The sequence below is a fragment of the Rhipicephalus sanguineus genome, chromosome 5, assembly GCF_013339695.2.
Source record: "Rhipicephalus sanguineus isolate Rsan-2018 chromosome 5, BIME_Rsan_1.4, whole genome shotgun sequence".
In the NCBI taxonomy this organism is placed as follows: domain Eukaryota; kingdom Metazoa; phylum Arthropoda; class Arachnida; order Ixodida; family Ixodidae; genus Rhipicephalus; species Rhipicephalus sanguineus.
Genome location: NC_051180.1, coordinates 35,309,640 through 35,323,947, shown reverse-complemented (window position 1 = coordinate 35,323,947; position 14,308 = coordinate 35,309,640). Strand labels below are relative to the sequence as shown.

Genomic DNA, 14,308 nt, shown 5'->3' with positions numbered 1-14,308 from the left:
GGTCACGTGTGCAGTCGCTCACGGGCCACCTGCTTGTTGACAGGTAAATAAGAAACCGTTCAAGCTTCACGGCGCTCCACACGTTTTCAACCTGTGCATTAAAGACAAAAAAAAAAGAAGAAGAAAGGAGGAGGAGGGCCTCTCTTTCTTTCTCTCTCTCTTTCCCCGTTTTTTCTGTTTTTTTTCCTCTCTTTATTTCTATTTATTTCTTCCTCTCTATCTATTTCGTTCTCTTTCTTGCTCTTTCTATTTTTCTTCCATTTTTTTTTCTCTTGCTTTGTCTCTCTTTCTATGTCTCGATTGCTTCCTCTTTTTTCCTATTTTTATACGTGATTTTGCCTGCGGTACGCCAAGCGACGACAGCATACGACAGCCCGGGCCCCTAAAGTGCTCCGCACTTGTTATCATCATCAAGGCGCTCGAAGAACAAGAGGAAGAAGACTTCTAGGCGCGAGCGCGGCGCTAAGTATATGCTACAGATGACTATGCTATTCGTGGTTTTGCCTGCGTTACTTACGTGTGTTAGCTTATAGCTAACACGCGTATACAGCTCACAGGGAGCAGAGCTTGTCAGCAACTACAGAATGCGTTTCGCGTCACGTCGGTACAGCCGCCTGCTGGCTTCCTGTTCCCTCATCGCGCAGCAGTTCATGCATGCATGACTGAACGGGGGCCGCGCGTGCGCAACCGCATAGCGCTCTTCATTGGCACCAAGCTCGCGGCTCTGTTCCAGAAAGCATTGTTCAACAGAACACGCTGTCTTTTCCTGGAATTATAGATGTCGAAACGACATTAGGCGGTTTTAGAATAGGGTTCGTAGGGTTTGCGTTGCTTGGGTACGTACGCTACTTTAGAAATATAACGTGCGTAACCAAGAGGTTAGCGTATGACGCATGCGTAGTGACAGCAAACGCAAACGCAAAGCCTTGCGCACAGTTTCCTACAATATTTATTAGAGGGAACTGCGGCGCTGCGATCGTTCAGCCACCGTGGGTATGATGGGTAGTACATGGATTTACCTAGTCTTAGTGCTTGCGGCTTCGAACGCACTTGTGACTTTGTTGCTGTGGTTTGGCTTTTGTTTCGGATTAAAAGAATGACTCGTTGTGAACCTCGTGAACTGATTTGAATATGGTGAGACTGAAAGGGTCAAGGTAGAGAAGAGGGATTGCTGAGCTTTGCAAGTTTTAAATATCGAAAAGCCACACGGAGCCGAAAGAACGAAGCTTAGGCATCCATGCGCTGCCCATCATTCCCACTGCAGGCTGAGGCACCATGCGTTGCAGTTCCCATAGACAGTAGCGCCATATTTCCCTATATGTTATGATTAAACTCTATGGCTTTGCGTACCCTATTCTAAAACTTCCTATTAATAGAAAGCACGTCGTAGTGCGATTTCGACAGTCTGAGGGCTAGCGTGCATGCAGACCCTCTTACCGAGGGCGCTGCAACATTGCGATCACATCGCCGTCTATGAAATAGCTACCACATTTCGCTGGTATATATGTACCGTCGTGCACGTGCTACTGATGAGGAATCTCAGACACGCAACACGCACGCTACAATTACTGCGATTCGCACCGCCTCCGCACAAAGCATTCGCTGCTAAACACAGCCATACACGGACACAGACCGATGCGAGGAGGACGGTGGCGCGGCGCGCTATACTTCGAGTCTACGTTCCTTCTCTCCCCCCCCCCCTCCCCCCATCCCAATATGATAGAGGTGTAAAAATCTAACCATGAGATTTAGGTGCACCTTAAGGAACCCCGAGTGGAAGAAATCTCCCGAGTCCTTCACTATGGAGTCTCTCAAAATCACATCGAAGTTCATTCCCGGCCACGGCGGCCGCATTTCAATGGGTGCGAAATGCAAGGAACACCCGCGTGCGTAGATTTAGGTGCAGGTTAAAGAACCCCAGGTGGTAGGTATTAACCCGGAATCATCCACTACGGCATATCTCATACAATCATATATTATGCAACTAATGAAGCCGACAGACAATTAAGCCAAGTAAAGCTTTGGGGACATTATTTGTGTTTTTTTTTCACTGCATTGTAATGATTCTCACTTAAACTGAAAGAAATTAAAGTGGACGAATAATCACCCTTTGCGTCGGTGGGATCCGAACCTACATATGGTGGTTTTGGCACGTATACAACCACATCAATTATTTTCTTGTTAATGCAATCATATCGTTGTTTCGGCACGTAATACCCCAGATATTATTATTAAATCTAACCACAAATCGAAGCACACGAACGTTCTCGCGTTTCGTTCCCATTGAAATCCGGCCGCAGTTGCCGCGAATCGAACCCGCGATCTCGTGCTTGCTTCAGCAGCGCTGAAGCCTGCGCAACGCCGCTACGCAACAGCGGCGGATGCAAAACGCGTTACGAAAACTGATCGAGTGCCTACGTCATTGGAGTCTCGATAAGCAGAACTGTTCGCTCTGCGGCATTGAACAAAAGGAAAAAGATACAAAAGAGCTTGTTCAGGAGCATCGGCGGGCGGCCGTAACCTGCCGACGCGGATCGCTGCATATCCATGTCACTGCCGACTTGCGACACCTGTTTACGACACCAATAGCGGGGTTCGCGCGTAATTGCACTCTTTAGCGAGTATATCTAAGTGCGCACGGTCCTCCACTGTGGAACAGTGACAAATTCGAGCTACTCCGTACTCATTTAAGAAGAGAAGTTCAGCGCAAATCAAGACGGACCACAACTCTGCACTATCCATTGCGAAGGCGCTGCAAGGCGCACTTTCTGCAAAGCTGAGTTGCACCGTATGCGGAGTCGGTAGGCTTCCCGTCTGGAGCTCACGCTTGGTGAATCCATCCTTCGGCTTTCAGTGCCTATTAATCCAGAGCGTTTCCTGCAATATTTGCTAGAGGGAACTCTGGCGCTAGTGTCTATGGGAGCTGCAACGCATGGCGCTTCAGCCAGCATGGGAATGATGAGTAGTATACACGGACTTGCCTGAACTTCGTTCTTTCAGCTGCATCCGCTTTGTCGCAAGACGAAGTTCAGCAAAAGCCAGCAGTTCCACTTCATCACTTTAACCTCTTTGGTCTCACCAATTCAAATCCGGTCACGAAGTTCACAAGGGCCCATTCTTTTATGCGAAACGAACGCCAAAACACAGCAATAAACAAAGCCACAAGTGCCTTCAAAGCCGTAAGCACGAAGACTAGGCAAATCCGTGTACTACCCATCATTCCCATAGTGGCTGAACGATCGCAGCGCCAGAGTCCCCTCTATACAGTTAAATTGTAGGAAACTCTGTGTGTCAATCATTTCCACGAAAGCAGGATCGCCATATACTTTATGGCAGGCTTGTAGCGTTGCGCCATATTACATTTATTGTTTTCGATTGAACGAAGTCAAAATTTTCGTGGAACTAAGTCAATTAAGTAATACACATACACGAACTACGTTCAGTGTTTAGTTTCAAAATACAGACAGAATGATGGGGAAGAAATTCAGCCAGACTGCAAACGGCTTGTTATATTATGCTACACAGTAGAGAACAATGAGGAATGAGGGATTTCTCCCTCTCTCATGCACTCAGGCGCGCGTGTTATCAAAGGTCCTCATTACATAAACCGCAGAAGCGCTTGCATTGCACTGTTATCCAATGCAATGCCACCTGTGGCATTGCATTACATAAACCGCAGACGCGCTTGCATTGCACTGTTATCCAATGCAATGCCACCTGTGGCATCGGTCCCAGTAAATTTTGTCTCGTGAACGGTCACTCTATACCAGCGGTCTCAAACTCAGTTCAGCTAGCGGGCCGCGGTCACGAAATTTAGTCTCCCGCAAGGACCAGGACAGTGAAGATGGTTGGAGCGGAAAGGCAACGGGAGAGGTTGGTAGGAGAGCTTCAAGAAAATGTCAGCGTACGTTGCCATTTGAAAGACGGCCTTCCCATATCTCGTGTATGGGTCATTTCTCAAGGGTATTTGACATCAGGTTTCGAGAAACATATCGATACTGATCTATAAAATGACGCAGATTCTGAAATATAGTGTTTGTGCAACGGTTGTGTTTTAGCACATGGTTACCGCATCGGGTGCCTCATGAAAAAAAAAGACGCTTGCGACCAGTAACTTCTGTGCGGCTCACGAACATGCTTAGTAAGTGAGAAAAAGAGAGAGAGAGAGAGAGAGAAGCGACGAAGACAGTCATGTGCGGGACGGGCCGCGTGCTTGAGACCCCTACTCTCTACTATCCGATTTCGAACGACGGTTTTCAAGACGCAGCGTACCTTATGTTCGCGTAACTACGGTATCCGCATCGTATAGTGGCATCGCGTGAACTCCCGCGACAACCAGCTGCTGCTGTTGCAACGCGCGGGGCGTCGTCGCACTGAACTTACTGCAGAGCGCGACGCATGCCATGAGCGACACTGACCCCGCCACGTGGCCGCGTTCCCCGCGACCGAAGACACGTCGTTCGTCATCCCGCGGCTGCGAGCGAGGCCGCTGATCCCGCGTGCGCACAAGGTCGCCAACGCTATCGTGCCACATCATTCATTCATTCATTCATTCATTCATTCATTCATTCATTCATTCATTCATTCATTCATCTATCCTTGTTTTATTTTTAAGCGAAGCTTATACGAGTTACAGATTTCGGTGGCGGCGGCGGCATAGTCGCCAAAAACCCGATGAGTGTACACAAATGAGGCCCTTGAAGGTGCGTCGCTCACACGCATATTTCTATGCGCCGTTTTCCGACAATTGATGATCGTGTGCTCAGCCGTTACTGATATAGCAATCTGATCTTTTACCGAAGCATCGAAGATATTTTATACGAACGCATGGCCGTCGTTGTTGCCTGCAGCAACTGAAGTGTAGCGCTGCTAAGCACGAGGATGAAGGTCCAACTTCCCGCATAGGAAACAGTTAGGAGGCAGCGTTGCGCAATGCAAAAGAAACGAAAGTAGTACGTGAGGCACGCACATGCCAACCCTTGCCCCCCTTTTTTTTCCCCGATAGGGCAAGTGCTCCCGAATTTTTTACTTGTTTAGTTGCTTACTTATTGCCGACATCACTTTATACGCCCATTCCGGTAAGTCGATTCGATTACAGGACACGGCGCTCATGTTCTATACGGTAGTCAGGAAAGCGAGAAATGCCCGCACGGAAGAGCCCCTTGTATAGGCTCTGCTTTCTACACCCTGTTTTCGTCTTTAATGCGTACAATGGTGCAGGCTTGTATAAATACGCGTTTGAGGAGGAAACGCCGCAGACATTTAAAGTTGTATCCAACTATACGTTTATTGACGGACTTCCTAAGAACGCGATGGCAAGCAAATACGGCGCTGTCTAACTCAAACAGAACTTGCATGGATGCGATGGCCAATTACGTTCGCACATTTCATTGACGTCACGGCGGAGACTAGCTCCTTCCTTTCCTCTCCAGAAATATTTTTGTGACGCGAAGGTACACAGAGGGATTTGCACTGCGGCTTTGCGAGCTGAATTTTGGCAGTCTAGATAGAGATAACGTTTGATGATTAATCCAAATTATTTTCGCGTTGCGTCACTGGTCCAAGATGAATTTCACGAACTTTATGGACACTACAGTCCAGTCGTGAGCGGTGGATACTAAGGAAGGAGTGGAATCAAGCTTAAATAACCACTTCATTATAGAAACCCTGAATTCTCAGGTACAGTTGCCGTGTTCAGGTTTGCACATGACACGCGTACGTGCAGTTACAATATCAGACAAGTGGAGTCGACGCTTCTACTACCAAATATGGCGTGATGAAAGCAGGGACGTGATAAGCACCGAAGTTCAGTCGTCGCTGTCACTGTTTGATTGCGTACGAGCTATCGGTCCATGCGTGCGCCATATCGAAAACGATTACGGGTAGGTATGCACGATGAATACATCAGCAATGTGCTGTTCCCAGATAACGTTATCATGTAAAGTCTGCAAATTACTTAAACCACTAAATGACCTGGCGCGTATGCCCGCGATGCAATCACGGAAAGCTCATTTCTTTTTGTATATTTATTTATTCCATACCGCGGAGCCCAAGAAGGTGTAGGCGATACGAAGGAAAACAAAACAACAATGAACAAAAAAACGAAAACAGCGGAAATGTAGGTGCAATTATGTTATTGCGATGAACAAAAAATAGCAGCAAGATCTGTTCCAAGATAAGAAAATCTCCATAAAATGACTTCGATCACGTGTTTACGGTTCACGAAGTTTGTCATCCGAGTCCCACAATGAACCCCTTCAGCTGCAAAGAATAATAGACTGTTTGCAAACGTGTTAGATTTACACTATTTCAACGCATTCGATATTACATTACAAGAAATAAAATGAGGTTGTGGCAGAACAGCGCAGAAAGTGGGACGAAGAACACAGGACACAGCGCTGTTCATGAACCAAGTAGCCCACCTAAGAAAGAACCCTTGCAAAATGAAGTATTATGCTGTTCTGTTCAATTTTAAGTACGGTAACTAACCGCAGTTAGAGTGTAATTATAGATATATTTATTCTGAAGTAAGTCATGTTCTCTTTTTTTCACAGAAAGGATCTCAGGCTCAAAATGCATGTGCAATCTATTTTCGGTTGTATTCATTTCGAGCAAACAAAAATAACGCTTTTGAAGTTGCTCCTAAAACGCGGCGCGTTGAACAACCCGTGGAATTGCAGTGCCCTCACCGAATTTATCGGCTGCAGTCATACGCAGCATATTCAATTTATATGAAGGCGCACTGACTATGCAGCAAGTTCAATTCATCCAAAGATCAATGTACCCTGTGTAGAGAAGCACAGGAACGCTGTAATGGGTCGTCCTCTCGAGCGCCCTCTAGTGGGTCGCCCTCTTCGTCTCTTCTCGGAGAGCACGCCCCTCGTGCTCGTGCTCGTGAGAGTCTGCGAGTCTGCGCTCAACCGTGACTTTCATCGTTGTGCACCGTCGCCGTCAATCCCGCCGTCAGTAAACGCCTTTACACCTGCTTTATCTCTCGAACGCTTTATCTCTCGAACCGAAAGACGCGCCGGGTACAGTGTACTAGAAGGGGTACACTCTACGCCGGGTTCGATCTCAGGCGCGGTGGTCGTATTTCGATGGAGGCTGAATGTTAGAGGCCCGTGTACTGTGCGATTTCAGTGCACGTGCATATAGCCATGCGTGCATAGTATAGTATAGCAATGGGGTGGGAAAGGGAAGTGAGGGCGAGGGTAAGGAGGAGGGGAGAGGGTAAAGCTTACCATGGCCATGCATAGTACAGTACAGCGGGAAAGGGAAGTGAGGTTCGGGAGGAAGGAAAGGAGGAGGAGAAGGCCACGAGCTCTGCCGTTTCCTCAGTCTTAGCACCAGTAGTGCGTAGATGCCCCAATTTTTTTCTTGGCCGCTAGAAGAAAAAAGTGGGAATAAAAAAACAAACGAAGTTGTGTCCACATTTATGGACACTGCGCCTGAATGGGTTAATGCCAATTCTCCTTGATCCCAATGAAAGGCAATGGCACAGCCGAAAGTTTTATACCTGACACATTTGCTTTAAATGAAGTATTGAATTTACTCATCTAGGTTATAGCTACGTGTTTTTTTTTGTTTTTTTTTGTTCGCTTTGGTACCTTTTCTTGTTTTTCTTTAATCCCTGTCCACCAAACTATCGCTGTTTGGGAACGCGGTGATAGACATGCAGATGAGGCTGCAGCGCCGGGCATTCCTCTTTACTACAGACAATTCAATTCAATTGAAGACTATACACGCTTTTATTGTGTCGATACTAATCCTACGAGGCAGTAACATACGAGGACGAGAACGGATAATAAAATTAGATTGAATACCATGCAACAACGAGAGACAAGGAAGATGATGAACGTATAATTAAAAGATAACAAAACTGGCATGAAACGAACACGCGTAAAATATGAAGTTTAGAAACAAATAAAAAAACTAAAGGGTTTCGTGATGCACAGAAACGACAACCTGTGGCTTAGTCGAGTAACACATTTGAAGTCAAGCAAAGGGAAATGCAGGGGACATAACAGTTTCAACTCACACGGGCCAGGCTTGCATGGATATCTTTCGTAAAGGTCTCGCTGACGGTGATGAGCTGTGACACCGCGTGACGGCTATAATAATGCAAGGTACGTGCGCTGTATAGTTGTGTAGGGCAAAACTGGCTGGAGTTCGCTATTGCCTAAACTAAGCGTAATGCTCGTTTTTTTATTGTTGTCGTTCTCAAGTTCAACGCAATTCTACACTCAAACGCTACTTCAATTAAAAAAGAATGCTAAGACTATAATGAGGACGCTATCAATAACGAAACGCTTAAAAGAGAACAAGCACCGTCAGCGAGGGCAAGTGGAACAATCTAACCAAATGCTACGTCCCGCGTAGAAGTGATTTATGGGTGACAAGCGACGATTGATGTGCATCAATTGTGTGCAATGTATGCCAAGGAGATATCCCCCCCTTCCTGCGAAAGCACTTGACAAGATTTCCCAACCACTGTGCAGAACTCCTCGTGTTCTATTATTCATCGACACAAAGCAGTTGGACATTCTGAGCTTTTCAGATGAAGGACGCAAGAATTATGTTCCTAATAAATTATATAATTCGTTTCATGCGCAACGGGCAACTCTGCGGAAGTAAATTGCGCGGTCGCGAAAGCACTGCCCCGCATATTTATGTACTATTAAGTAGGGGTGTGCGAATATTCAAAAGTTTCGAATATTCGTCGAATATTACATTCGAAATATTCGTATTCGATTCGAAAATCGTGTATTCGAAAAGTTTCGAATATTCGATAACTTCGATTATTCGAAAAATTCGAATATGCGATTCGATTATCATGCATAAAATAACTCGTCTTCCACATTTCTGCTGCGTTCATATTGCTAAAAACGCTGCCGAGAGGAGCGATAAACATCGTAAGTACACGGAGGCACGATATCTGCCTTCGACGAGCGCCCCAATACGTATGATTTATTGCTGGTGCATCTCCGACGTGCAGCGCTGTTGGCGATCATGTAACCGTACATTTTCAATATTATGCGGCCGTAACGTGCCGCACTACCACTCGTTCACTATGCGGGACCACTTCTGAAGAAAGACAGGGACCCATGTGACTGGTGGCGGACTGTAGGCGCCTTCAGATACCCCAGTCTGCCAAAGCTTTGCCCACGTACCTCCCTATACCAGCCACTTCTGTTCCAAGCGAGCGTGACTTTTCAGTGGCAAGGGGGGGGTGTCTCTGTTAGAAAGGAGCGCCTGCTACCTGATCATGTGGAGCAACTCATATTTCTTCATGATAACATGTAGTCATTACTTTCATTGTGCCGTGTTATTTGCTTGTGTTGTGATGTGCATTGTGCTAGCCTGGACATTGTGTTTGGAGATAGCAGTGTATGTTGTGTTGCCAGTCAGGCTGTTAATGTTTTTTTTTTTTTTTCAAATAGCTACATGTTAAATAAAATATTGTTACTGTGGAGGCATTTTTCCTTTGATATTCGATATTCGATTCGATATTCGAAGGTGGATATTCGTATTCGATTCGTATTCGAAAAAATTGATATTCGCACACCCGTACTATTAAGCGAAGAAGAACTAAAAATGAAATGAGCGTTCCGCAATGCAATTGCCTTTGACCGCCCACTCTTTACAGGAAGCTACTGTCGCACATGTTATAGCTAGAGCTTGTTACGCAATGTTATAAATTAACATAACCTGTTATGTGGGCACCTTTGAGGTTCTGGGACAGGCGACGCAATGGCAGCGAGCGCAGGCGGTAATACACACAATGGCCACTCAATTGCCGCACAGGTGTGTCGTTATTCTGGATTAGGTGGCGCATAGGTCCGCATCTTCGAAGCCTTCCATCTAATAATTACGTCATATCTCGCGACGCAACAGTGTCATACTCATATTTACGCCACATCCCATAACACTAAAGAAGGGGAATTGATCAAGGGCTCGTTTTCTATGTTGTCTACAAACTATACTGAAGCCAACAGAGAATGAAGCCAAGCAAAGCCATAATGCTTATCGGTGCACAGCGACTTGGGCTATGCTGCGCGCGCCACATGTAGGGCGATAAACTTTCGCTAATGAACGCAGCATATAGTGAAGTATTCAGTATTTTCAACCTTACTTGAGCAACCAGTTTAATTTACAAAGCTGACCACGTCAGCCAGAGTTATCACTGGATAATCTCCTAACGTGAACATAGCAGTAAGTGGTATGCGTAATTTGTGTATTATGCCACAATGTTTTTGTCTGTGTTTCTCTATGGAGACGCGTAATTAATATGCAGATAACTGTAAATGGTGCATGTAATTACCGGATCCGATGAACATTATGATATATATATATATATATATATATATATATATATATATATATATGTAAATATACACACAACGGTAAGTCATAAGGAATAACAGGACACAGATATAAGGATCGTGTGTATAGTTATCTAGTTTTCTCTCTCTCTCTCTCTCCTTACGAATGTTTATGTAGCTTGAAATGGGTAGAGTTCGCCGCAATAACTCGAATGACGACCACGATTTCTGGATGAATGACTGCAAAATATCGACAAGCGAAGTGATGTGCGTGCCCACCCCAGCTTTGAATATGGCACGGCGCCTCTTTCTGGCGGCGGCCTTTCTACAGCAATAGCCGCACGCGATCTAGTAAATGTCACTGCCGGGCGCGAACGCTATAAAACAAAAAAGGCTTCCCCGTTTCTCCCGCCCTGTGACGTCAACCGATCTTTTTATCTCAAGGTGTTTCCCACCACCCGATTATAGCAACCGCTCAGTATATCGTTGGTGTCAACATACAAATTAACAGCGCACAAACTTATAACTACTCGGCAATCCATCCGTGTGGTGCGTGGTAGAGTAGTGAGCGATGATCGCTAGCGGATTTACACTCGTCTCTGGTTGTGAATTGGGCCCCCAGCGTGAGCGTAGGAAGTTCACCTCCAATACAAACTGGTCATAATGAAAGAGATCCAGCTTGCATTGGGATACATTTAGGGGCATGCGATTTCGTTGAAAGGTCAGTTTGGCCACAGCGGTGAGATTCGCGGAAGCGTCAGGCGGCACGGACGGATAGCCTGTAAAAGTTCAACGGTTCAACGAGGGAAGTGAGGTTAAAGAAGACTAAAAAATTAAGTGCAACATTGCAGCTAACTTTGTTCCGCGTGACGTCACCTGCGCAGCAGTAATTTAGCCACGATTCTGGCATCCAGGAGGGGGGGGAGGTAGAGAGATTTACTAAATTGCGGGAAAGTGTAATATATACAAAGAGAGCTACTTCGGATCTAACCAGGGGAAGAGAAGGGTTGTACAAATCACTGACCAAAGGCACTCGTGGAAGGGTTTAACGCGCTACGGTTGACCAACGTTAGCAGCAACGAGCAATGAAGTTTTCCGAATTTGCGCAGAAACGCTTCCTTCAACTAGCTTCTCAATTGAATTATTACTTAGTAAGCGCATCTCCGGTAGTGGAAAACAGTTAACACAGTCACACGCGCGCAGATATTTTGAATAATCCTGCTGACACCAAATGAAAGCCCACTTATTCTTAACAGACACGCCATAAGATTAAATATGTGTTACAGCCTTGGCACAGTCTACTGTCTGCCAGTAGACTGGGGAGAGGCAGACTTTTCGTGCAAAGTCTCAGCTCACTTCGCGGTAAGTAATCATGTCCGAGAGCGTCATTAAATGATACAGCCGGTCAAGCTACATCGGAACACGCCTCTCCTTCCAGGAAACCCTCGGGGATTTTCTTCCGCAAGAATATGACGAAACCATTTAGCAAATAAACGCTGCAGGAGCGACGGGGCGATAATCCGCTGTCGCTCTCGGCCGCGTTGCTGCAACCGCCACAACCACCACAGAGAACTGCAGTTATCTCACAGATAGACGTCCACAGTTCACGGTCACTACAGTGGCCATTCGCCGAGCGAAAAACACCGAGAAGCGGAAAAACCTCCGGGCATTTTCGGAATCGTGAACATCAATCAACAGGCTAAGGAAACGTGCGTCCACGACCAATGCTCGCAGCTACACGGCGGCGCTGGTTTGGACCCCAGCTCGCAATGGACAAGCCGAGGACCGAGGAAAGAAAGAAAATTACGATGGAAGCCACGGCAGTAAGAGAGGCAGCTTCACAAAGGCGACTGTACTCTGCAATGCAACGCCAAGCAGTACAAAAGTGGGGCCGTTTTTCTCCATCCAGCGGCGATAACGAAGCCAGCACGGGGCTTATCCTCGCCGGCGCTCCAAGACTGAGCCTACAAACGAGAGGAGCCGGTTGTGTTGAGTAACGCGCCTCGTAAGAGTGACGCTGTTGCAAAGAGAGAGAGACCGAATACGATCTCGAAGGCCTGCAGTTTAGCGCGGCCGTTGCGACACGCCGACAGGTAGGCAAGTGCACGCTCGCGCGTCCACTATCGCGCGCCACCAAGTCCCACGCGGCGGCCGGAATGCGATCACTTGCCGTACACACTCGTTCCCGTCAGGCAGTGTTATCGGAAGAGGTCGGAGAACATCGCCACGTCCCTTTACGGACAAACTCGAGAGGTGCAGGATGCATACGCTAACGGCAGCCGATACAAGTCGGCGGCGGCGACTTGCGAATGCGATCACGCGAGCCCAGCAAGGCTCGGCACAACACGGGCCACTGCGTTATCTCGCAGCGCTCTCGATAGGGAGATGAGACGAGCGCACCGAAAGCGTGCCGACCACCACATGCATGTGTTTACGGGGAAGCTCACGAAAACAAAAACAATCATACAATGCGTCTTCGCCCTCGTCACACGGCACGGCCCCACTCGCTGCATACGCCATCAGGGAAGGACGAAACACCCGAGACGCCGCAGAAGGGGCGCGTTGGCCTACGGAACACCTCACGGCGAGCCCACCAACGCTGCCGAAAATTAAGAAATAGCACTGGCGAGGTCAAGGACCGCCGAATCAGGTGTTCCGTCTCAGGTGCAGGGTGATGTTCCGTCATCGACCGCTATCAAAATAAACGTAGTGGGTGAAGCCAGGGTGGGCTTACCTTCGTTTTGGTGATGACATGGTTGGCTAGTCGTACCACTGCGAAGTTTCCTTTGCCGATCGTCTTTTCCAGTTCGTAAAATCCGACTCGAACCAGCCCCGCACAACCCGACGCCCTTACCCTGTCAGCCGCCATGTTGTGGCGCGCCGCACGCATGCGCCACACGCTTACTCTCGCAGCCGGGCGCTGGACGAGCTTCCCCATTCAAAGCACCTGGCAATGTCGCGACACGACGCTGGGCGTGCACGCTGGTCGAGCCGATGTCGGCGACACACTTTCAACGGGTCACCCATAGTCCCGATGGAGGAGCGGTCGAGCCAGCCGCCGCACTGCCTGCACGATCTCAGCCGTCTCGGCGCTAGCAGACGCATCCAACACATCGGCGTACTGCGGCCGAGGCTAGGCGAGGGGAGAGCGGAAGCCGCCGAGCGAGGAGGAAGGACGGCCGCCTCCTTACGTCACGCTGTCGTGCCGACGATCCGCCAAACACACGTGATGGTCACGGCTTGCCCGGTGGTGAAGCGCTGCTGCTGCCGTCGCTGCTGCCAGCTGCGTCAGTCCAGCAACGGTATCCGCGACGGATTGCCATCGCATCATTGCGGAACGCTGGACGGCCTCCGCTGCTCCGCGACCCGGCTTGCAGACCGAACGCGCGACGAAGCCGAGCAAAAGTGCGGGGAGTCGGCCGGCCGAGCTCCCCGCTGAGACCTTGAAAGCCGCGCGAATGACGTCAAACGGCGTCAGGTCGCCATGACGACCAAGCCACCGCCGCGCCGTCGGCGATGCCCTCGTTCAGTACGGGCCGCTCAGTCTGTGTATCGGAAGTGCACAATAGCTGAGAGCCTGCGGTGGTAGACCCTGTGGACCTCCGGCTTTGCAGCTGGGCTAAGCTCTTGTCGCAGACAACGCGGCGCCTCTGCGCAGGCGGGCAAGACAAAGAGCGGAAATGAGGGGCCCGTATCGTTACGTATCATAAAGATCGCAACAATACTGCACTTTGGGCGCATCGAGCAAACCATGCATTAATGTTTTACCGAAGCTCTCTATACGCGTGACCTTGGCGAAGAACAATGATATTGCATGATTAAGTAAATCTAGACTATTGCTGCCTCAGTCGATGTCACAAGATCACCTATTCGTTTTCTTTTTTTCTTTTTTTTTTTGTATGAGACGCCCCAGAAGCGACATTAGGCTTCGAAAAGACTGTCTATTCTTTTTATATCATATGTTCATAGTGTTTCTTTATTAAATG

The 14,308-nt window shown here is 48.0% G+C and overlaps 1 protein-coding gene across 1 annotated transcript in view; it reads right to left on the bottom strand.

The window, feature by feature from the left end:
* The window catches only part of LOC119393489 (serine/threonine-protein kinase SIK3), an 86,268-nt gene extending 72,541 nt beyond the window's left edge, over window positions 1-13,727 (bottom strand). Inside the window, exon 1 of the mRNA XM_037660534.2 lies at window positions 13,057-13,727. Within this exon, the coding sequence (XP_037516462.1) occupies window positions 13,057-13,260 (204 nt within the window). The 5' untranslated portion in view covers window positions 13,261-13,727. The remainder of the gene's footprint in view (window positions 1-13,056) is intronic.
* Between the last annotated feature and the right edge of the window lie 581 nt (window positions 13,728-14,308).